Source organism: Rana temporaria, chromosome 6 (assembly GCF_905171775.1).
Source record: "Rana temporaria chromosome 6, aRanTem1.1, whole genome shotgun sequence".
Lineage (NCBI taxonomy): Eukaryota > Metazoa > Chordata > Amphibia > Anura > Ranidae > Rana > Rana temporaria.
Genome location: NC_053494.1, coordinates 145,420,119 through 145,445,178, shown reverse-complemented (window position 1 = coordinate 145,445,178; position 25,060 = coordinate 145,420,119). Strand labels below are relative to the sequence as shown.

Below are 25,060 nucleotides of genomic sequence, written 5' to 3'. Positions count from 1 at the left end.
ACCAGCCCCGAATGCTGATCATAGAGATTTCCGGCAGACCAGATGGTCGCCGGAGTCTCTGATTGTCGGAGGCCGGCGAGGATGTTATGACATCACACCCGGCCTCTGCATTAAAAAAAAAAATGTGCCGCCTCGGCAGCGAAGCGGTGATCTGTAGGGTCTTATTGACCCCATATATCACTGTAAAGAGGTCCTGTCATGCTTATTCATATTACAAGGGAGGTTTACATTCCTTGTAATAGGAACAAAAGTGATCAATTATATATATTTTTTAAAACTGTCAAAAAAAAAAGTAAGTAAAATTAATAAAAAAAGTGCCCCTGTCCCCGCACGCAGAAGCGAACGCATACGCAAGTCCCTCCCACATATGAAAACGGTGTTCAAACCACACACGTGAGGTGTCGCCACGAACGTCAGAGCGAGTGAGTGAAAAACTTATATAGCGCAACACATGCAAACTGAATCGCCTCTGGGCGCTTGGTATCCATTCCCTTGGCCCTCAGAAGAGATGGGTTTTGATCTTCCTCCTGAAGGCAAAGTGGTTTGCCTCCAGCCTGATGCTGGTTGGTAGAGCATTCCATAACCTGGGTCCTTGGACTGCAAATCTCCGTTCTCCTTTGTACTTGTATCTGGCTTTGGGAATCTGGAGTAGATTTTGGTTGGTGGATCGCAGAATGCGATTGGAGTTGTGCGCTTTTAGTTTTTCGTATAGCTATTGGGGGGCATTTCCTTGAACACACTTATGTGTTAGATAGAGTGCCTTGAAAGTAATTCCGTCTTTTACTGGCAACCAATGAAGGGATCTCAGTGAAGGTGAGATTGGTTCCCATGTTTTTTTCCCAGTCACAAGTCTAGCGGCCGTATTTTGAACAAAATGCAGACGAGTGATTTGGTATTTGGGGAATCCAAGATAGAGGGCATTTGCATAGTCAAGTCTGGAGTTGATGATTGTTCCCACCACGACTGCTATGTCTTCTTTTGGGATAAAGGGAATGAGTCTGCGTAGTAGGCGCAGCAGATGATGCGATCCGCTGACTACTGACCCTATTTGTGCATCCATCGTCATGTAGGTGTCAAAAATGACTAAGACTTTTAACTTTGGTGCTAGGGGTGATAGTTTTACCCAGAATGGGTGGGGGTGTCCATGTTGTTGCAGGTTGATTCTTCCCGCTTGGCTTGAAACAGGAGAAGTTCTGTTTTTGAACCGTTGAGTTTAAGGTAACTCTTAGTCATCCAGTTTTCTATCAGGGTAAGGCATTTCTCGAGTCCGAGATAATGATCCTTTTTATTACAGATGCGAAAATAAAGTTGTGTGTCATCTGCATAAGAGTGGTAAAGTAACTTCTGGTTACTGAGGATTTCAAAGAGGGGGGCGGAGTTAGATATTGAACAGAACAGGCGACAAAGGGGATCCCTGAGGGACTCCGCATGACACCGTGCGTTTTCCCGAAGCGAAAGAACAAAGTTTCACTATTTGTGATCGGTTCTCCAAGAAGGAGGAGAACCAAGATTAATCGCCTTCTGCGACTCTGGCTACTTCAGCTAGCCGAGTCAGAAGTAATTTGTGGTCTACCGTGTCAAATGCTGCGCTTAGATCCAGCAGTACCAGAAGACAAGATTCTCCTTCGTCTGCTGCCTCGAGAGCGTCATCCCATATTTTGAGAAGTGCTGTTTCTGTCCAGTGACCAGGGAGGAAACCCGATTGGAATGGATCGGGTAATTTATGGGTGTCTAAATGATGTTGCAGCTGTTGTACCACTTCTTTCTCCATTACCTTGGAGAAAACATTTAGGGATGTAATGGGCCGACGGTGGTTTGGGTCTTTAGGGTTTTTTTTTTTTTTTAGAATAGGTTTGATTATACCTGGTTTCAGTAGGGATGGCAGCATGCCCTCCTTGAATGACTGGTTTATGAGCTGTGCTGTTTCTCAGAGTCCTGATGATATTTTTTGTGGCATTGATGGAGATGGGTTTTAGAGTGAAATTGGTTGATTGCGGCGATTTTATGTGGGCATTTGCTTTGTTATTTAGGGGGGGGGGGGGGGGGTCGTTGAAGGTTCTATTTTGCTGAATACTATCACAGATTTTTTCAATTTTGTTAATGAAATAATCCGATAATTTGTTGCAAAATTCTTGTGAATCAGAATTCAGGGCCTCTAGGAAGACTGGGTTCATGACTAGATTGAAGAGTTTGCGGGGGTGGTTTAGGGCATTTGTGATGATATTGGAAAAAATATTTTTTTGGCTTTAAAGATTTCTTTATGGTATTTATTCATTATTACCTTGTAAATGGTGTGGTTTTCCTCTGAAGCGCTTCTTTTCCAGACTGCTTCCGCTCTTCTACGGTCTTGTTTGAACAATGACAGTTGGACGTTAAACCAGCTGGAGGTTGTTTTTACGGATGCGCGTTTTGGCGCTATTATGTCTGCTGACTGTAGTAGAGCCTTGTTGATAGCGTAAAGAGTTTCTGTGGCTGTTTGATGTTGTTGGGTTGTTTTTATTTTGTTCCCTACTGTGATTTTGAAGAGTTCGAGTGGAGCTTCTTCTGAGATCTAGTCCAGTGTGTTGTCACCGGTTTTATCGTTTTTTTTGCGGGGGCATTTTTAGTAATTACGAATTTTATTGCATGGTGATCTGTCCATGGTAGGGGCTCATTTTCCAGAATGTTAATTTACAGATCTTGTCTGAAAATGAGATCAAGCTTGTGGCCTGATGTGTGGGCCCACATACTAGTTGCTGCAGACCTAATCCTTCCAAATGGTCAATGCAGGCGTCGGCAACAGGGTCCTGTGAGGAGTTGGCCCAGAGGTTGAAATCCCCGAGCAGCAGGAGGCGATTGTTGTTTAGGGTATAGGTGGAAATGAACTCCATCAATGACGCGAGAAGGTGTGTTTTTGGACTGGATGGTTTATAGCAGAGCAGTATGTGAACGGTGTCCTGGAGATTTGTTTGCAGTTGCAGAGTGAGGGTTTCCATCAATGGAAGTGAGTTCTGAAGGACTGGTTTGGTGATCGAGAGGTGAGTCCTATGGATCACCGCCAGGCCTCCGCCTCTTTGCCCCACTCTGTTTTCTGTTAGAATGCGGTAATTCTCTGGTACCAGTTCTCCTAGAATGGTGTTACAGTCCGCTGTTAGCCAGCTTTCTGTGATAAAAAGGCAGTCTAAATCGTGTTGAAGGATGAAATCATGGATTTCATGTTGGTGTTTTACTGCCGATCTTGTGTAGACCAAGGCGCATGATATGCGTTTTGGCTGGGAGGTACATGTGTGATTTTTGACTGTTGATAGTCGATCGATTCTTAACAGTTTCTCATTCCTTAGAGCTTTTTTGGTGGCGGCTGGTAATATTGAGGCGGATGGCTTTAAACTCCAAATGGTTTTTGCAGAGTATTTGCGATTAATCATAATCGCAGAAACGCCGGGGATGGTGATAGTGGAAAATGTTGATTGGGGAAGTATTCGATAATAATGGGAAAAGAAATTTCAGGTGGGTCCCCAGTTTGCTAACCCTCCCTACCCGTTAATCCAGAGGAAGGCGAAAAAACCCCAGCTGCGTGAGCCAATCTGCAGCGATGGGGCAAAAAATTCCTTCCTGATCCCTCAGGGGCGATCGGGCGAACCCTGGATCAAGCGCTAATGGTGGTGGTCTCAGAATCTATAACCTATTGGAGCTGCTGATGGGGGGGGCTGGGAAGGGGTATGGACCCTGAGTTTGGTGGCTTTCGCAGGTGGGCGATGGCGTTTTTAGGGCTGTAAAGGGGGCGTAGGGGGTAAATGCACTTGGGTGTAGCAAGATGGCCGGCGACCGGGACTAGGCCCGAGCCAGGGCATTTGCAGCTGGGTAGGTATGGTTAACCGGAGAGGAGGCTCTGGGGGCGCTGGGGGAAGCCGTAAGGGGACCTCTTGGGGCGAGGGGGGTTTTGAAGGTTTTAATGGGGGACAATTCTGGCAAAGGCGTGCGGCGAGCCGCTAGGCTGCGGATGAAGCCGCAGACTTTCCTGAGATGCGGCCGCCGCAAGAATTTCAGCAGGATTGTCCGGGCTGGGGCCGAGGTGGTGTGTGGATGGAGGGGGAGCTCTGGGGCTATATCCAGGCCAAGGGGGTGTGGGTGGATGAGGGGATTTGGGGCAAGAAGTTTCCGATCGTTTTGATCGCGGGGGTCTGGAGGGGAAATGAGGGATACCGGACTGGGCTGCAGCTTGTCCTGAAAAGGACGGTTGCACAACTGTCCCGGGGGGGGGGGGGGGGGTGGGTCGGATTACCTTGCAGCCCTTACCTTGCCTGATGGTAGTGTGGGAGGAAGAAGGAGGCAAGAGGGCACGGATGTTGGAGGCTGGAATACCGGCTGGAGTACCGCTGACTGGAACTACCCAACCTTCCTCTGGCAGTAAGTGCTTCAAACCTCACTGCAAACAGAACAGAGGGCAAATGACAATTGACTCCTCCTGCAGGGTGTGCAGTCTTCCGGTGATCCGAGAGCGAGAGCAATAATTCTATCCCTAGACCTCCTCTAACTCAAAACATGTAACCAGTAAAAAAATTGTGTTTTTTTTATATATTTTTGGGGGATATTTATTATAGCAAAAAGTAAAAAATATAGATTTTTTTTCAAAATTGGCACTCTATTTTTGTTTATAGCGCAAAAAAATAAAAACGGCATAGGTGATCAAATACCACCAAAAGGAAGCTCTATTTGTGGGAAAAAAAGGACGCCGATTTTGTTTGGGAGCCACGTTGCACGACCGCGCAATTGTCAGTTAAAGCGATGCAGTGCCGAATCGCAAAAAGGTCCTTTACCTGCATTTTGGTCCGGGTCTTAAGTGGTTAAAGTACTGAAGTTTGGCGCCATTCCACGAGCGTGTGCAATTTTGAAGCGTGACATGTTGGGTATCTATTTACTCGGCGCAACTTCATCTTTCACATTATGCAAAAAAATTGGGCTAACACGCATGAAACTATTTCTCACCCCCCCCCCTCCAAAAAAACACGTTTTAAAAATTGCTGGGCAAATACCGTGCAAGATAAAAAGTTGCAATGACCGCAGTCTGTCAAGTTTTACAATATTCCTCAGCTGCTGAACTATAAACATTGTAAGATTTTGTTCTTTGGATCAAAGGAATGAACTTCGGTCTGAAAATCAGGGAAGTATAACCAGACTAAACCTTTTTCTGACACTTGGTGTCAAGTTACAATCATTTTTTGCTAGAAAATTACTTGGAACCTCCAAACATTATATATACACACACAGAATTAGTGGTGCAATGGATCGTCATTGATCCGTGATCCACACTGATCAATGACTTCAGATCGGCACGCACGTGATCCAGGGGGGGGCAACAGCTGACATTAAAATGGTCTCCGCTCTGCTCGCACTCACAGCACCGCCTCCTCCTAACCCCACGCTTGTGATAGACAGAATGTGGGATCCAATGCTGTGATGTGTTCTGTCTATCACAGCGCAGGGTTAGGAGGAGGTGAGGCTGTGTGAGTGCGAGCAGAGCAAGTTTCAATGGCCTGAACAATGAGAACGAGGCTTGGTTCCTGGCTGGGTATGCAGAGTAATGCAGAGATTATCAATAGAGAGGGAGTGAGTGTGGCTGCGGACAGGGTGCTGATCCCTGGCTGGAGGATTACAGGGGAGAGCTGTGATCGCTGGACACTGAAAAGCCATCATAGGAGAACCCTCATTACATGTAACATCACACGTCTATGGAACGCCAACCACTGAGGATCCTTGTGCTGGCTCATTGTGTGCTGGGCTGGCTCATTCTAGCACAGTGCTAGGACTCCTGTTTTGGAGGTGACAGGGTCAATAAAGTGGCGCAGCCTGGTCACGTGTACTCCCTACGTCACATCCGGCAATCTGGCTTGAGCTTCCGACTGGTGGAACGCACGCTGTCAAGGAAGTGGAGGAACCACAAGTGCTTTTCCTTACGAGTCTGCAGCCCTAGTGCCGGGTTGGGCACCTTTTAATGTAAGCGGCCATTTGGCCTTTTTTGTTCTGTCATTTTATTAAATGGTTTGCACTAGGGAAGTTTTGGCTTTTTCATTCCATGCTCCATCTCTGCAATGGAGGTCTTGAGCCAATACCCACATCTCCCGTTTATGGCCAAGTGTGCAGGCACGCTCCTGCTAAGCGCATGAGATCTTTTTCTAATCAAAAAGATCCATTGAGTCTGGTAAGCACATTCCCTTTCTGTGCACTTTGGGTGTCTTATCCTTGCGTATGGTGAAGCAACAAGTTTGCACTGTCTGGACAACAATCCTTTTACAGCAAGATTTTGTTTTATTGTTGGTGGATGGATTTTGGAAATCACATTATTTTTTTATTTTTTTCAATTGGGACAATTTTTTTTATCTTTTTTGCTTTGTATACTTTTCCTTAGAAAGAGTCAAACACTTTTTTTATGGACTTAAATATTAAATTAGATACTATGTGTGCAATACTTTTTGGTGATTTTAAAGATTTATTACCACTAATTGTATATCACTGGTTTATCCACTTAGGAGAATTTTATGATTTGTATTTTTCTCACTTTAGTATATTTAATATTTGTATTTTTCTCACTTTAGTATATTTAATATTTATGAGTGTTTTTTATTCACTTTCTAGCACCGTCCTTTTTCACTTATCACTTCGTAGTAAGAATTCTATTTTTTACTATTAGAGGAGCAGCTTAATAATTTAATTGAATTAATCACTTTTAGATAATTGGCGCGGATTTATTCTTTTTAAATAATGTGAACCTGTCACCTCCAATTCCTATCACACAGGGAAATGTTTTCTCCCGTGTGATAGCAAAGTTAAGTGAAAAAAATAATAAGAAATAATTAAATTAAATAAAATAAAAAAAGTAAAGAATAAGAAAAATATTAAAAATAAGAAAAAATTATACAAAATAAAAAAGTAAACGATAAGCTACAAATAAATAAAAATATTTATGGTGGGGGGTGCATTGCGGAACCCGACCTTGGGGCGGCAGGGAGAGAAAATCCGGCCCTGCCACCCGCTCTCTCACTTCCTCCGCCCTGGTGAGGCTGCAATTTGGGGCACAGTGAGGCTGCAATTTGGGGCACAGGGAGGCTGCAATTTGGGGCACAGGGAGGCTGCAATTTGGGGCACAGGGAGGCTGCAATGAGGGCACAGGGAGGCTGCAATTTTTTTTGCTGATCCGAAAAATGATTTGATCTGTGGCTCTGATACGAGGAATGATCCGAACCATGAGTTTTTTGATCCGTTGCACCCCTACACAGTATATATTTTTTAGCTGTGACCATAGAGAATAAAATGGTTGTTGAAATATTTTATGTGACACAGTATTTGCGCAGAGGTCTTTCAAATGCAATATTTTGGAAAATAATACACTTTAATGAATTTAAAAAAAAAACAGTAAAGTTAGCCCATTTTTTTTGTATAATGTGAAAGATGTTACGCCGTGAGAATTTTGAAAGAATCGTTATCTTTAATTTAAGAAAATAAACGGATTCTCATTTTTCCCAGAATCGTGCAGCTCTTGTGTGATTTAACACCAAGTCATCCACAGGGATGGACCACTTCCCTGGACCAGTAATAGCATCCCACAGCCAAATACATGTACTGTACCAAATGTGTATCTGTGAGGACCTGTCTGATGGTTCAGATCACAGCTATTTACAGGTGCATTGGTCAATCGGTGTGTGTTTTCTGTCTTTTTTTTTAAAGGCGCCCAGAGATGTCCACTACTCTGCAACTAGTAAAGTGGGTAACCAGAACCAGGCCTGGGGACCCAATTAAACAAATCACAGAGACCAGCTTGGTACTGGACGCCGCGTGCTGCCTGCTCCACATCTCCTCCTTCTCATTAAAGAGATATAAGAACTCCCTGACGAAGCACATGTTAAACGCAGCAAAGACCCTGATTCCAATCTTTTGGAAGACCACTAGGGTCCCCACGATCACACAGTGGCTGGAAAAGATTTCTGAGATCCGCGAGATGGAAGACACCCTTGCACAGGCCTCAGACAACGTAGATAAGTTCCACGAGACATGGTCACCCTGGTTTGAGTTCCGTTTTTCTAAGGCCTATGAGGCACTTATGGGCACTGGCTGAATGATGATGTATCACTGACCAAGTGTTAGGGTTTGGTACTGAGATACTACACTGGCCTAGCCAATCTCTGCGCTACACCATTCCTCTTTCCCCTACTTCTTTCATCTCTGACCCGCTCTCCCATTCCCCCTCCTCCCCTTGCCCTGCCTTTTCTAATTGGCAGGAATGTTTAAGCCTTACTCTATGGTATGGTAGTGGAAAATACACACAAAAGCATTAGACGACTCTGCAGAAATAAAATGTCAGAGGATTCTGCGAAGAAAAGGTTTACTTATGGTTTACACAAGATGTTATATGATCACAGTTACAGTAGAGCAGACTATATTGAGACTAGTTCAATATAGCTCCAAGTTGTGCCGAGTAACGTGTGCCTTATTACTACTCGCTGTAATAGTTTTGGTTGTCAACCTTAGATGTATAAGACCGCTGTGTATGACTGTCATTATCATGCTGTACTGTTTTGTTTGTACATGCATATTTTGTTCTTGACCGGAACATTAATAAACTTTGGAATGTAAAAAAGAACCAGGCCTGGAGAGTGCCCCTTGCACAACCAAGTGTCCAAAGGTCACATCTCCAAGACTAAATTGCAACGTCAAACATGTTTTCTATGACCCCTAGTCCTAAAAAGATATAAAACCCTTTGCAGCACAGATGCAGGGCAGAGTTGGGTTTTAGTGTCCCTCAATTAACAAAATTAAACAATATAGTTTTGTTTTACCAAATACATTATCCAAAGAGACAGAGGTATATACCCTGCCTCAGGTGTGTTTAACTGCATGTGTTTATCAAGGTCTTCCAACCTGTCCACAGACAGGAAGATGTGGAGACAAAGTTTGCGCTCACGTGTATAACTCCCTGAGACTGAAAGTAATATCCCTGTCATCACTTTACCTTAGTTTGATACGGAGTACTACTTGGTAGATTGAAAACACTATAAACAGAAAACTGTCTAAGATTCAGAAGCATCCACTTAATTTTCCTATAAATTGATTCTTTAAAAATAAATGGTGAACTAATCAATATAAAAAATTACTGATTTTTACAATACAACCTCTGATGTGAAGTGATAGTAATTTGTTATTTACTCGTATGTATTTATTTTTAGGCTAATTTTTATCAGTAATTTATTAAGGAATTAAAATGTGATTATCTAGTGAGAAAATTAACTTAGCCTTTTTCTATTACTTTTGGCTGTGTTTGTGGGTCTACAGCTCTTTGGTCTGAGATGTTACTGTTGCTAAAAATGTTTTATATAACTTCCATCTACTGATCAGCTGCAGAACCTAATAGTATATAGGGTTTAAAAAAAATACAATACTATCATGTCCTAAAGGGACTAAAGTGACAAGAGTCTTATTAGTTAAGCTTAAGTCATACACATTTTAAGGAAGCCCTGTCATTAGGACCACTGAAATTGAATGTATGACAGTGGGCGAAATGCTTTAAAACTCATAATTTTAAAGCTCTTGGCTTTCTATGAATGTTATTTGCTTAAGGATTGTTAAAATCCAATCCTTGAAAGAAATTAGAAACAACCCTTCAGAAACACTTTAGTACTAAAACTGCAAAAATGTTAACCATACCTCAGACCTTTTGAGGTTTTTTTTACTTTTGTATCCTGCTTGTTAAGATTAAGGAACACAACAAAAACCTTACCACTTCTTCCAAATGAAGGGATCCACTTTGCTGAAAATCAGTGTTTGAAGGCTGGGTCAAAGGATCTTTAGTATTGGTAGCTATTGTGCTATAGCAAGTTTCATGGTTTTCTGGTATGGTCACACTGTCTGGGACAAACTTTGGAAATCTCAAAGGAGCTGCAGGTGTAAAGCAGGTTTTTCCCGAATTATCTGTTGTCTTGTTTTCAAAAGGCAGCCAATTATCAGATACCACTGGCATTTTAAGAGCAGTTGTGGTTATCTGCGAAATAGATGATGCTACACAAGCTACTTTGGTTCTTGCAGATTCTGAGTTAGCACCATTGTTTTCACTGGATTTGGTTATAACAGAAGCAGGTTGAATATCCGTTTTCCTGGTTGGGGGAGTAACCGTACTGGTATTTTTATTTGACATTCTTGTGCTGGAACTTACAGGCACTGTATTGCTGTGAACTGGATCTTTTTCAGTTGGTTGTGGTTGAACTCCAATGCCTACATTCTTACCAAAAAGAAACTGGACATTAGAATTCAAGTTCACACTTGGCTTAAACATAGGAGTGTTCACAGGAGCTTGGTAAGAGAACGGTGAGGCAATAGGAATTGCATACAAAGGGTAAGGATACTGAGCATATGCTGGACTTGGTCTGCAGTTGTAGGGCACTCCGTTTTCAAAATGTAAATGCCTGCTGGCCCACTGAGATGGAGGTATGCAACCAAAGACAGAAGAAGTACTGTACATTGAAGCAGATGGAAATGATTGGTTTACGCCCAAAGAGGATGCTCTGTTGTATGGAATGTTTGAAAAAACATTCCTATTCTTCCATTTGGAGCTTATTTGACTTTCACTGTGTGGGATAGGTTTAGAGAAAGTGCTCACGTCTTCTGGTTGTACACCAAAACTTTGAGGTTCACCAGTGCCAAGCTTTGTTGTATCTTTAGGTAAAGTAGCAGAACATACTTTAATCTCTTGGGAAGCAAACTGAAAATTCTCAGTAGAATTCTTCACAACACGAACTTTAATTTTTTTCCCAAAAAACATCTTTCCATCCATTTCCTTCGCAGCTGCTTGAGCTTTTTCTGAGCAGGTGAAGACTAGGACAGCATAACTTAGGAAGAGAAAAAGGAAAACCATTAGCAACTTGGTGTTAGTAATAGCTCATAAGTAAAGCTAAAGCCCTCCCAAATGATGTTTAATGCACTGAAATAAATGAGTTTCACTGAAAAAAGGTTTATCATTTAATCAAGACAGAAAGGTCAAATTTTGTCAAGACAAAAGTTTTGTCGCCTATACAGAAATTGAACAACTTTACTGAAAATCCAAAAATGTCAGCAAATTAAGTAGTGGTGCTGTGAGATCCAAATGTAATATCTTGTATGACTTCCATGAGCTTGGACAGCATCCATGCAGTTTGGCAAGGATTCATACAATTTATTGATGAAGTCATCAGGAATAGCAAAGAAAACTTGCATGCCTCCCAGAGTTCATCAATATTCTTTGGTTTCGTCTTCCATGCTTCCTCTTTCATCCTACACCACATATGCTCAATGTTTATGTCTGGTGACTGAGCTGGCCAATCCTGGAGCATCTTGATCTTCTTTGCCTTAAGGAACTTTGATGTGGAGATGGAAGTATGCGATGGAGCACCATCCTGCTGCAAAATTTGGCCTTTTTTATGGTTGGGAATATAAGAGGTAGCTAAGATTTCTTGGTATTTTAGACTATTGATGTTGCCTTCCACCCTGCAGATCCCTCGCACACCCCCATACTGGATGTAACCCCAGACCATGATTTTGCCTCCACCAAACTTCACTGTTTTCTGGGTAAATCTCAGCTCCATGCGGGTTCCAGTAGGTCTCCTGCAATATAATTCAACCGAAGATTCATCTGAAATATCCACCTTCTGCCACTTTTCCAGAGTCCTTCCTTTTAGCAGGCTGTGAGCTTGGCAAATGCCACACGGTTTTTCAATTGCCTTTTGTTTAGTGCTGGCTTATGGGCACTGATTTGACCATGGACGCCATTTTGAGACAGAACTGTTCTGGTTGACACAGGGACTTTAGGTGACCAGGTCTCGTGGAGCTCTGCTGCAGTGGAAAATGGGCTGGCCTTGGATTTTTCGAGCCAACAAACGGTCCTCTCGAGCAGTTGTCTTGCGGGACGGCCTGACCTGGCCTTGTCCAAAACGTCTCCAGTCTCTTCAAATCTTTTTTATATTCTCTGAACTTGACGCTGAGACACATTGAAGGTGTTTGCCACATCAGCAGTGGATCTGGTCTTCAGCCTCTTGATAATCAACACTTTAGTCTCCGGGTGAATCTTAGGCATGTTTGCAGAGGTCTAGTTGCAGTTGAGAAGGTCTAGTGTACTGGGGCTCTTTTTATACACACCCGAGACCTAATTGATCCATTATTAGTCACAGGTGAAGCTCATATGACAAGGCGACAACACTTATGTCTTGGCAAAAATTGACTCAATGGGCTTTACCAAGCTGTGAATATTAGAATACTTTTTGTCAGTTTAGTTTTGCACTGAAACATTATTACAAAAGCTGTTGGGATTAAAATGACCCATTTCTTGTAACATCTTGATTAGATGCACTTCAGATCAATTTGTACACAAGCCACAAGACTTGTCAGGAACTGTGTGTATAATATACACACACATATACATATATATATATATATATATATACACACACACACATACATATATATATATACATACATACACACACACACACACACACACACACACACACACACACACACAATTTAAAAGTGGTAATTTTCAAGACTTCATAAGTGAGTTTCTAGAAATATTGTAGAATCTGATCCTACCATGTAGATGGAACAACTACAACCAGTAGAGGATCTGAAAACTGAAAATATTACTTCAGGTACCTTACCCTCTTGATCTCAAAATTATAACAAATATCCAACAGAGCCCAAGAAAAAAAAACTCAATTTTTGTGTGCATTAAGAGTTCTCAACCACTTTGCATGTGGTGCCATTTCTTTCTGAAATTTTCAGCAAAGTATATACTACAGAAGCTGAAACATTTTTTTTGCTGAAAGACTACTTAGAATCCCCAAACATACTGTATATTCTGAAAGCAAAGGCCCTAACAAAATGATAGCATTTGCAATTATGTTGTGTTACATTTGCACAGCTGTTTTGTCACACACATTTTTTAGGAAAAAATGGACAGACACAGCCTTCACATATGGGTTATGTTCCTATTTATAGGAGAGGACTAGGCAGAACATGTTCGATATTTGTTAGGACCTGGGCTTGAACCTGGGACCTCTTCTGTGTCTGGCATTGTCTTTTCCAACTGAGCTATCTGGGATGCTGGACAGTTCCCTGCCTGATCTGCTGGATAAACCTATATGATCCATTAGACTACTTTGCTTGGTGTCTTTTTTTTTGTTTTTGTTTTTTTTCCCTCTTTTTTTTTTCTTTTCCGACTCAGAGAACACTTACCGGAGACCTAATCAATTTTGCGTTCATACGCTGTCTCCATCATGGTTCGCATCATGGTTAGAAATTATTATCTTTTCCTTTTTCTTTTTTCTCCACCCTTGTTTGCAAAGTCGTTATGTATTTATATTAAGCCAGCGTGGCCACAGTATAGCAAAGTACAAAAAAATTACATCACAAAACCGAAGTGCCCCTACCCAAGTCGACTAGCCCTTCCCCACCCCCCCCCCAAACCCTCCCCTTTCTCTCCGAACCTCAGTCACTTAATTTATCAACTTTTACTGCACTATACTTCCTACCCTATACCATCCGGACTAGATAACTCTGTGATGACTTATAGTCGACCCAGTCCTGCCATTTAAGTTTAAATCCCATTTCACCTTCCTCCCCCATAAACTTAAGCTGTTCAATATAATAAATATCATTTATTTTCTCGAGACACTTCCTTATTGTTGGACTCACGGGATCTTTCCACTGTTTAGGGATCAGGCTCTTTGCTGCATTTAGAATATGGGGGAGCAAGGTTCTCATATACTGTTTACTAGTCATGTTTGTCCCGTGGAACAAACACACCCACGGGTCAACTGCAATTTTAATTCCAGTAATTTCCTTGATTACTGATACTACTTTATGCCAATATCTGTTGATTTTAGGGCATGTCCACCTAAGGTGTGACATGGTTCCGGGTTCCCTACAACCCCTCCAACAGAATCTTGAAGTCTCCCCTTGGAATCGATGTGCAATATCTGGGGTGATATACCATCTTGATAAGCATTTAAAATTCATTTCTATCAACCCACAGTTGGTTGAAGTGATGTGCGTCATCTTCAATATTTTCCCAAAATCTTTCTCAGTATCCCCTGTTGCCAACTCTTCATCCCATTTTTTAATATACGATGGTAACCCCTTATTTTTTTGTCCCGACAATATTTTATAAATGCGTGAGATCCCGTCCGCTCGAGGCTAGACACATACGCTCTAGTGGGAGCAAATTTCCCTCCAGCCTGATCGGACGAGGAAGGGAATCCACAAAATGTTTCAACTGTTGGTATCTCAGCCAATTCAGCTCAAACATGTGCTTGGTGTCTTGATTGCAGCTGAACCTTGAACCCCTTGCTCCTCCCATGAACTTCCTATAAAAGCCTTGTCTCGGCACTTCTTCTTTGCCAGGTTATTGTGCCTTCCCAGCAAGTGCCTTGCTATGTCTGCTCTGCTGCCATTTGTATCTGCAACCACCCGTGTTTGACCCTCAGCCTGTTCTTTGACTACTCTCCTGCCTGATCCCAACCTGCAGCCACTCGTAATTGATCCCTTGGCTTGTTTACTGACCACGCTGCTGTTTCATCCTTGTCTGCTTATCCGCTATTGGACCCCGGCTTGCTCACACCCTGGTGGGGCAAACTTGAGGACTGCGACCTGGTACTAGCTTGCAGCTAAATCCATCTCCACCATCAGGAGCTCTGGGGAAAACCAGCTAGTACTTAAGACTCCGCACCTCAGGTGATTATCTGCCAGAAGTGACTGCCTGTATACCTGTCCTGCCACTGCTATTGGCCTTCAAGCCAGACGCCTGATCGTGACATTATTTAAATACATGTTACTTTAACAGAGTTGAACAGCCCCGCCCAGGGGGCGGTCCCTCCGGACATAACCCTCCGCCCTGCAGCCTCAGTTCGTAACAAGCAGTACAAACCTAAAAAGGAGGGGTGGGTGCCGTGTCTGTCCATGGACTACAGAGCAAAGGATTTTACGGTGAGTACAAAAAATAGGATTTTTGAACTCACCGTAAAATCCATTTCTCCGAGTTCAGCAGCATCTTGACATATGGGTATTATCCTCCTGTTAGGAGATTGACTAAGCAGAAAAACAGAATGTTAAGTGTTAAACATCACACAGTACAGTACCGCCCAGGGCGATCCCCCTGGGTACATCCCCTCTCCCTGCATCTTGCAGCTCAGTTCGTAGAAAAGCAGAACATAAAAAAAGGAGGGGTGGGTGCTGTGTCCGTCCATGAACTCAGAGAAATGGATTTTACGGTGAGCACAAAAATCCTATTTTCTCTTCCGTTCAAGGACGGACACAGCAGCATCTTGACATATGGGATGTCCCCAAGCAGTGTCAAAAACAAGTGGTGGGAAAAACAGCATCAAACAAACTTCACCCCAAACAAACCAGAGCTCCTCAACGGAGGAGTTGCAACTTTAAACAGCCGCCTGCAAAATCTTGCGGCCAAAGGAAGCATCCAAAGATGCACTCACATCAACCTTGTAAAATTTTAAGAAAGTGAACGGACGACCAAGTCGCCACCTTACACACCTGGGAAACAGACGCTTGATGTTGGAAAGCCCAAGGAGGCACCAATTGCCCTGGACGAATGCGCTGTAACCGGGAAGGGAGGCGCCCACCCTGTTGGAGCATAAGCCTGAATCATGATCTGCCTGATCCCCCTAGAGATGGTGGCCGATAAGAGACCGCCAGACCCTTCTTAGGACCAGCCACTGACACGAACAGTAAATCCGACCTCCGGAACGGAGCCGTGGCAGACAGGTACACCCGTAGAGCTCAGACGACGTCCAAGGAATGCAACGCAGTCTCTTTGGGATGCGCCGGCCTAGGACACAAGGACGGAAGAACAATGTCCTCATTAAGGTGAAAAGCCGAAACAACCTTAGGAAGGAACGACGGCTGCGGACGCAGTACCACCTTATCCCTGTGGAAGATCAAATAGGGAGCCTTGCATGAAAAGGCCGCCACTTTAGAAACCCGTGTGACTGATGTAATCGCCATCAAAAAAGCCACCTTCTGGGAGAGAGTTAATAAAGGAATCTCACTAATTTTCTCAAATGGGGGCTTCTGAAGTACCGAGAGGACCAGATTCAAGTCCCACGGAGGAAGTACCAGAGGGGCCACATGTCGAACCCCCTGCACAAACGTACGCACTAGAGAGTGCGTCGCCAAGGGTCACTGAAAGAAAACAGCCAAGGCCGAAATCTGCCCCTTAATTGTACTTAAGGCGAGTGTCTGGTCCACTCCATGCTGTAGAAACAGCAGGATCCTGGAAATCAAATATGCACGCGGATGCCACCCCACACAGAGATGTAAGCCTTCCACGTACGATGGTAAATCTTTCGGGAGGTTGAATTCCATGCCCGCAGCATGGCAGAGATCACCAAGTCCGGCAGACCTCAGTCCCTTAGCCCCTGGCTTTCAATAGCCATACCGTTAAAGCCAACGACTGTAAAGCAGGATGAAATATGGGACCTTGCGACAGAAGGTCTTCTCGCAGTGGCAGGCGCCAAGGAACATCTGCTACCATATGCACCATATATATTTTATATAGTACTGTAATCTGTAAGATTACAGTATGCTGTATGTGTATTGTGTTTTTATTTTTTTTAAATTGGCTGATCTCCACCCCCGTGCATTGTAACGTCCCAGGGAACGGAGCTCGGTGGCACTCGGGCACTGTCAATCGAGCAAGGACACAGCTTGCTCACACAGCGGGGAGACATTGCAGGATCCAGGGGACAAGGTAAGTAACCATGCCTGGATACTGCGATGCAATCATGAGTCTGGCTCGGGGTTACCGCTAATGGTACTGGATTTCCACCCCGAGCCAGACTCGGGATTACCGCCAGGGAGGTTAAATGCTACTTTCAGGTGATTGAACGCTTGTTAAAAAAAAAAAAAGAAGGACAACTGCAGTGACACCCCCCTATATAATCCCTCCCACATCTGGCTAGACTCAGATTTGCAGCAGGAAGAATGTAACATGGGGAGGGCCCTGTACTTTTACTGCCAAACAAAAACGGCTTAGTATTTTCCTAGTGGCACAGTACAGGACCTATGCTGTGTATTCCCCTTTGTTCCTTCCTCTCTACCAATTTTAATTGGTACCTGCTCACACTTCTGCAGCCATCACCTAGGTGAGAAGGATGTCCCTTGCCCCACATCCTCCTGCACACTCATGCAATCACTGGAGTTTTTCGGCAGCTCCAGTAAAAGGATGAAGAAAGCTATACAGACTCAGGGAGCAGCTTGCAGAACCTTATGCTTGAAATTGGATCAGTGCATCATAGGTAGGCCTTAAGACTTCAAAATCCACGTAACAGAACTTAGAGATGTGTAAACAGACTATCAGGAATCAAGTACTCACCGAGACCGAACTGCCGAGGGTGGTTCACCTTTACGACCAAGCGCGCCCGCCCACTGAGTTTTGGAACAGGTGGCGGAAGCACGAGGCGGTACCGGTGCCAGTGGAGAAGCGTTGACCGGTGACGGTTGTAGATGACAGGTGCTTCTGGGTGACTGCAGACGGAAACAGGAACAAACGATACTGAAGCCGGATAACCGGTACTGAAAGAGTCCAAGAAACAAACTGGAAAGTCCGGGGTGCAAGCCAAGGTTCGGGGAGCAGAGAAGACAGCAGATCCGGGTCACAAGCCAAGAGGTTCAAGGGCAGGAGAAACAACAACAGAGTCCAGGTCACAAGCCGAGGTCGGGGTCAGAAGAGTTCAATAGAGTGGTGAAGCAATCCGAGGTCAGGTTCCAGGTGAGAGGTGAGTCGAACGGAATTCCAACAGGAAATGGTTTCCAGAGACACAGGTTCAGGAAGTAGCTGACGATAAACCAGCAACCTGTCTACTGACAGGAGCTGGTTTAAATAGGGCGGTCACGCTGGTGATTGGCCCCGAGAGGTCACATGCGTATGCGCACACGCCTAAAGTGCCCAGTTAGCCGCCGGGAAGCCAATCTACTACGCTGGTGTGTTAAAGGAGGAAGTACAGCGCTTTGGCCCTGACAGTGCCCCCCCCCAAGGGGCGGACTCCGGACGCCTAAACTGGCCATCAACTCCGGATGCTCCTGGTGAAAAACACGAATTAGCTGAGGGGCATGCACATTTCTTGAAGGTTCCCATGAGTTGTCTTCTGGAGGGTAGCCCCTCCATTTGATCAGGTATTGGAGTTGTCTCCCCTTTTTTCTACAGCTCAAAATGGCCTCGACCTCAAACTCCTCTTCTCCATCAATCTCCACTGGTGGTGCAGGAAGAGCTGCCCTTCCCTGAAAAGGGTCGGGGATGGTAGGTTTTAGGAGGGAGGCATGAAAAACCGGGTGGATTCTATAAGAGTTGGGTAATGAAAGTTCAAAAGCTACTTCGTTGATCTTGCGTTTGATTCTAAACGGGCCAATGAATCTCGGACCTAGCTTCCGGGCAGGAACTGGTAACTTCAAATTAGCCGCGGAGAGCCAGACCTCTTCCCCAATTTCAAAAGAGGGACAGTCCTTCCTTCCCTTATCATAGAATTTCTTATAATCCTCTTGGGCTTGCTGCATTACATCCCTGAGTTTTCGAAAGTTAGACTGTAAGGTGGTTATACGTTCCTGGGCAGCTGGGACAGGTATCTCCGGGAGAGGGTCTGGCAGGAAGGCCGGGTGAAAACCGCAATTAGCCCAAAAGGGTGTTTGCTTGGTGGTAGTGTGAACAGAATTATTGTAGGCAAACTCCGCGGTGGGCAATAGAGATGACCAATCATCTTGGGAGGCAGAACAAAAACATCTGAGGTATTGTTCAAGAGTTTGGTTCGTCCTTTCCGTTTGCCCGTTGCTTTGCGGGTGGTAGGCCGATGACAAACATGTTTTGACTTCCAGGGATCTGAAAAGCTCTCTCCAAAATTTAGAGGTAAATTGGACCCCTCTGTCTGAGACAATGGTTTTGGGGACCCCGTGAAGCCTAACGATTTCTTTGAAGAAAATTTTCGCCGTTTCGGCAGCAGAAGGGGTTCCAACCATGGGTAGAAAATGTGCCATTTTAGACAGGCGATCCACGACTACCAGGATTGTCGTGAAGCCCTCCGATGGAGGTAAATCTACGATGAAATCTAGAGCAATATCAGCCCACGGACGTTCTGGAACTGGCAGAGGCTTAAGTAACCCCCAGGTCTTGGTTTTAGGACCCTTGTTGCGTTGACAGATTGCACATGAAGAAATGTAAGTTTTACAGTCTTGTTTCCATTTTGGCCACCAAAAATAACGGGAAAGTAGTTCAGAGGTCTTCCTTGCCCCAAAATGACCGGCTAACTTACGGTCGTGGAAGGTGCTCAGAACTGATTGCCTGATCTCGGTGGGAACGTAGATCCTGTCTTGAAGCCAAAATAAGCCATCGCGCTCCTTTAGTGACGATGATACTGGGTCCGAGATTTGTCTGGATGCAATTTTGATGGAATTTAACAGATCAGTTTCAGAAACCAAGAGAAAATTCCGGGAAGGCAGGATGGTACTTGGTTCCGCTGTGCAAGGAGTCTCTGGGAACATCCTGGAAAGTGCGTCCGCCTTTCCATTTTTCGAACCAGGCCTATAAGTAATATGGAAATTAAATCGTAAAAAAAAAAGAGCCCATCGAGCTTGTCTAGGTCTCAAACGTTTTGCGGAGCGCAAGTACTCGAGATTTTTATGGTCCGTAAAAATTATAATCGGGTGAATTGCTCCTTCTAACAAGTACCTCCACTCCTCGAGGGCAAATTTGATAGCGAGGAGTTCTCTGTCCCCTACGTCATAATTCTTCTCTGGAGTTGTTAGTTTCCTGGAGGCAAAGGCCACGGGATGGAGTAGGGACTTTAACCCTTGCCTTTGTGAAAGAATGGCTCCTAGGGCTGTCTCAGAGGCATCCACTTCCAAAGTAAAGGGCAACTTTGGATCAGGGTGCCGTAAGACAGGTGCTGAAGAAAAAATCTTTTTTAGTTTCTCAAAAGCTTCCTGAGCCTCCTGCGACCAGTGAAAATGGCTGCCTTGGTGGGTAAGTTTGGTGATAGGAATCACGATGGCAGAAAACCCGACAATAAATCGCCGGTAGAAATTGGCGAAGCCAATAAACCGCTGCACTGCCTTCTTATCCACTGGTGTCGGCCAGTCTAAGATGGCTTTGATCTTCTGGGGATCCATGGCAACCCCGCCGGTGGAGATGACAAAACCTAGAAACTGTATCGTCGTTCTTTCAAATTCGCATTTTTCGGCTTTCAAAAATAATTTGTGTTTCCTGAGGATAGTAAGAACTTTCTTGACGTGGTGCCTATGAAGCTCAAGAGAAGGGGAAAAAATGAGGATGTCGACCAGGTATACAACTAAAAAATCGTCCAAATACTCACGAAAGATATCATTGACCAGATGTTGAAAGGTGGCCGGGGCATTGCAGAGCCCGAATGGCATGACGAGATATTCAAAATGACCGAACCGTGACCTGAAGGCGGTCTTCCATTCATCCCCGACTCGGATTCTAACAAGATTGTAGGCACCCCTCAGATCCAATTTGGAAAACACCTGGGCATCTCGAAATCTCTGAAAAAGCTCTGGTATGAGAGGCAACGGGTACCTATTTTTGATGGTGATCCGGTTAAGTTCTCTGTAGTCGATACAGGGTCGTAACGAGCCGTCTTTCTTTTGAACGAAAAAGATACCTGCCCCCGCTGGAGAAGAAGAAGGTCGGATAAAGTTCTTTTGTAAGTTTTCGTCGATGTATTCCTTAAGAGCCGCAAGCTCGGTTTCAGATAACGGGAAGATGCGGCCGAAAGGTATTTCAGAGCCAGGTAAGAGATCAATCGGGCAATCATAAGGCCGATGGGGAGGGAGAGAGTCAGCCTGCTGTTTATCAAAAACGTCTTTAAATTCATGGTAAACAGAGGGGACGTGAGGTGGAAGTTCAGGTGAGGTTACCACAGTTGAACAGGTGGCTACCGTGGGTGCGCAGCAGTTTTGGGCACAAAAGGAAGATGTAAAGTTGACCTCTTTCTTCAGCCAATCGATGCAAGGTTGATGTGTTTGCAACCAGGGGAGTCCTAAAATAATAGGAAAAAGCGGTGAAGGAATGAGATCTAGTCGTAGAAATTCCTGATGACCTGAATCGGTAATGGCTAGAAGAGGCACAGTTTCCTGTGAGACTAGTCCCGATTTAGGAAGAGAGCCATCGGCCAAATGTATTTGCAGGCGTTGATCCTTATTGCGAAGGGGTATGTGGAGTTTAAGGGCTAAATTGGAGTCCAGAAAATTACTGCATGCACCTGAATCAAGGATGGCCGGGAGGCTGATGGTCTTTTCCGTTAGCTGTAAAGAGACGAAGAGTACAAGATGAGTCTGAGAACTATTTGAGACATGAAGGTTGAAAACGGGTTGAATCGGGACCTTACTCGGTCTTATGGGGCAGGTGCGAAGAAAATGACCGGTGGCACCGCAATACAGACACAAGTTATTCTGGCGTCTACGCAGTCTTTCCTCACTGGTGAGAGGGGTTCGAACCAGTCCGAGTTGCATGGGTTCCGGGTCTGGAAGACTGCCATGTTGAGGAGCCACAGGAGGGGATGCAGCTGGAACTATCCTGGGTGGAACCCAAGCAGGGCGTGAAGTCTGGAAGCGCTCAGTGCGTCGTTCTCGTAAACGTCGGTCCAGCTGGGTGGCAGACTGGATCAAGGCCTCTAACGAAGCGGGAGCCTCGGTTCTTGCCAACTCATCCTTGAGAGTTTCTGAGAGTCCCTGGCGGAATTGGTATTTTAGTGCTGCGTCATTCCAGCCGGTGTCAGCTGACCATTTGCGGAATTCCGCGGTATAATCCTCTACCGGACGCCTCCCCTGGGTTAGATTATGGAGGACGGTCTCAGCAGAAGCCATACGCTGCGGGTCATCATATAACTGAGCCATATGATCAAAGAAAGAGTCCAGTGAATCTAGGATCGGACTTCGTTTTTCCATTAGGCTGTGCGCCCAAGCCTGGGGTTCTTCGGACAAGAGGGAAATAACAAATCCAACTTTCACGGCCTCGGAGAAAAAAGTTCTAGGCTGGAGGTCTAAGTATAAAGTACACGCGTTTTTGAACGCCCGGTATTTTCGGCGTTCGCCAGAAAAACGCTCCGGAGGAGGGACCCGAGGTTCCGGGTGGATCAATCCGACAGCTGAACTGGGAATGGACTGTGATGAGGAAGTCCCGACAGCAGATGCAGCAGGTGGGGGTGCTACCCCAGGAGACCCAGTGAACTGTTGTAGACGGCCATCGACTTGGACATATCCCTCCTGAAGTTTCTGCACCGCCTCGGTAAGCGCGGACACCTGCTGGCAAAGTGTCTCGAAAGGTGAACGCACCCTGTCGGTCTCGGACATTTTTTGTTTTTGGCTGGTTTATACTATCAGGAATCAAGTACTCACCGAGACCGAACTGCCGAGGGTGGTTCACCTTTACGACCAAGCGCGCCCGCCCACTGAGTTTTGGAACAGGTGGCGGAAGCACGAGGCGGTACCGGTGCCAGTGGAGAAGCGTTGACCGGTGACGGTTGTAGATGACAGGTGCTTCTGGGTGACTGCAGACGGAAACAGGAACAAACGATACTGAAGCCGGATAACCGGTACTGAAAGAGTCCAAGAAACAAACTGGAAAGTCCGGGGTGCAAGCCAAGGTTCGGGGAGCAGAGAAGACAGCAGATCCGGGTCACAAGCCAAGAGGTTCAAGGGCAGGAGAAACAACAACAGAGTCCAGGTCACAAGCCGAGGTCGGGGTCAGAAGAGTTCAATAGAGTGGTGAAGCAATCCGAGGTCAGGTTCCAGGTGAGAGGTGAGTCGAACGGAATTCCAACAGGAAATGGTTTCCAGAGACACAGGTTCAGGAAGTAGCTGACGATAAACCAGCAACCTGTCTACTGACAGGAGCTGGTTTAAATAGGGCGGTCACGCTGGTGATTGGCCCCGAGAGGTCACATGCGTATGCGCACACGCCTAAAGTGCCCAGTTAGCCGCCGGGAAGCCAATCTACTACGCTGGTGTGTTAAAGGAGGAAGTACAGCGCTTTGGCCCTGACACAGACGCTCAAGCACAGTTTGCAAAAACAAAAGTTTGACACTGAAAAGCTGAAGAACAAAAAGATCTGGTAAGGTATACGTTTACATTTGTTTCCCCTTTTAATGTTTTCTTCAGACTATAACCTCAAATAATAACTTGTCTGATCCACCTAGATATGATGGATAGACCCTCGTGGAAACCTTCAGGAAGCACAAAGAGGGAATCCAATTTCCTAAAAGCGGCAGTAGCACCATGTCCAGAAGGTGGCGAGAAATTTTCCTGGAAATGTTTCTGAGCCAGAAGGACACTATCCTGATTAAGATGGAAGGCAGAGATCACCTTCAGTATAAAGGGGGCCTTAGGCATAAAGTCCTTGTGTAACACGAAGGACTGCAAAGTCGCATGACAAGTAGTTCCTCATTTCCAATGACAACCATTCATATTAGTACGACAAAATCGCGGTAGTGTGAAAGGGGCCTAAAAGGCCCACGATGCGAAAATCAGATGGAAAAATTTGTCAATTTCGGGATTGTTAGTACGGTGCTTTCGACAGCCGATTTCGCTTTTTCATCAGTCAAAAGCTGGATGTGCAGACTTACATTTTTGTCAGATGTGAACTCATGTCAGATTTTCGTTTTGTTACTAAAGTTTTCGTATGAAGAAAAAAAAATAAAAAATCATAAGAGCAAGACTACGCTCAGAAAAGAAAGAATGCATACAAAACTATTCAACACATTACATCACGTTGTAGTCCGTCGTACGAAAATTTTTCTATTGTGAGTATCCTCTTCACTTTCGACATTAGACTAGCATGCCACAAAAAACAGACTTTGGTCGTCCAAAAACCGAAGCGTGTGTACGAGGCTTCTTACAGCACAAGACCACCAATTCAAAAACTTCCCACAAGAATGGCCATCTTATAGGTAAGGTCAGACAAGGGAATATCCCTAACAAGTTCAAAGAGTGGCTTTTAAAGTGTCGAGAGAAACATACTGACACCCCAATATGACACGGGAATGGACAGTGGGAGGAAGATCAGCTACTCTCAGAACAAAGGTCTTAACTATAGAGAGAGATAAGCCAACGGTCTCCAAAGCAGAATATCCAAGGCCAAAATTTTTCTTCTATTGGTACTCCAAGCAAATATTGGTTCAAATCAGACTAGATGGAGAGTTTACACAAAGGAATGCACAGAGCCTTCAAAGTGTGATGGTGACCTAAAAGGAGTCAAATTCCTAGCATATAAGAGTAGGGATGACTGAAAGTCCCATCTCCCTAAAGACCCTGGCTTCAACAGTAATGGTGAAGCAGGATGAAACGCTGATCCTTTGGCACAGAAGGACCCTTGGTCATGTCTGAGTATCAAGTCCTCCTTCGCCATGCCCAGGGGTCACTGGCCCTGATGACAAACCTGACCAGTTGGGGTTAAAACAGTTGGGGTTAAAACAGCAGATCAGCATGCGGCTTTAAAGTCCATTTCCCGTAAGTGCCAAGTGGTAGTTTCACACGAGATTACCGTAAAGGTCTAGGAAACGCAAAATTTAAATAAAAAACACACCAACGTTAATTTTAGGACAAACAAAAAACGCAATAAAATACCCACATTTTTTGGTAAATTACAAAAGACGAGGTTGCGCTGAGTACATAGATACTTATCGTGCCAAACCTTAGTTTTTTGTGTGCCCGTGAAATGGTGTCAAACTTCAGTATCCTATATTTTCTATATGCGATGCTTCAAAAGCCCCCTATAGGTATCAGTTTAGTGTTACGGAGGAGGTCTTATGTTAGAAGTATTGCTCTCACTCCAGCATGCGCGGCAATATGTAACAGGTGTATCGCAATCAATGTTTTCACAATTCGGTGCCCTGCCGTTTTCATGCGTAGGCACCCCGACGCATTCGTTTACGTCCGGGGTTGTGTTTGGGTGTTGCTATTTTTTTGCAAAAACTTTTTTTCCCCCATCACATAGGGGCCAAAAAGGGCGCGCCGGTACCAACGATGTGTGAGAGCAATCGGACCT

The 25,060-nt window shown here is 44.8% G+C and overlaps 1 protein-coding gene across 4 annotated transcripts in view; it reads right to left on the bottom strand.

Annotated features, from left to right (window-relative positions):
* Positions 1 to 25,060, bottom strand: part of RBM44 (RNA binding motif protein 44) — a 350,280-nt gene that overhangs the window by 70,965 nt on the left and 254,255 nt on the right. For all 4 annotated transcript variants that reach the window (XM_040357500.1, XM_040357497.1, XM_040357498.1 and 1 more), the window contains exon 14: positions 9,749 to 10,853. In XM_040357500.1, the coding sequence (XP_040213434.1) occupies positions 9,749 to 10,853 (1,105 nt within the window). The remainder of the gene's footprint in view (positions 1 to 9,748; positions 10,854 to 25,060) is intronic.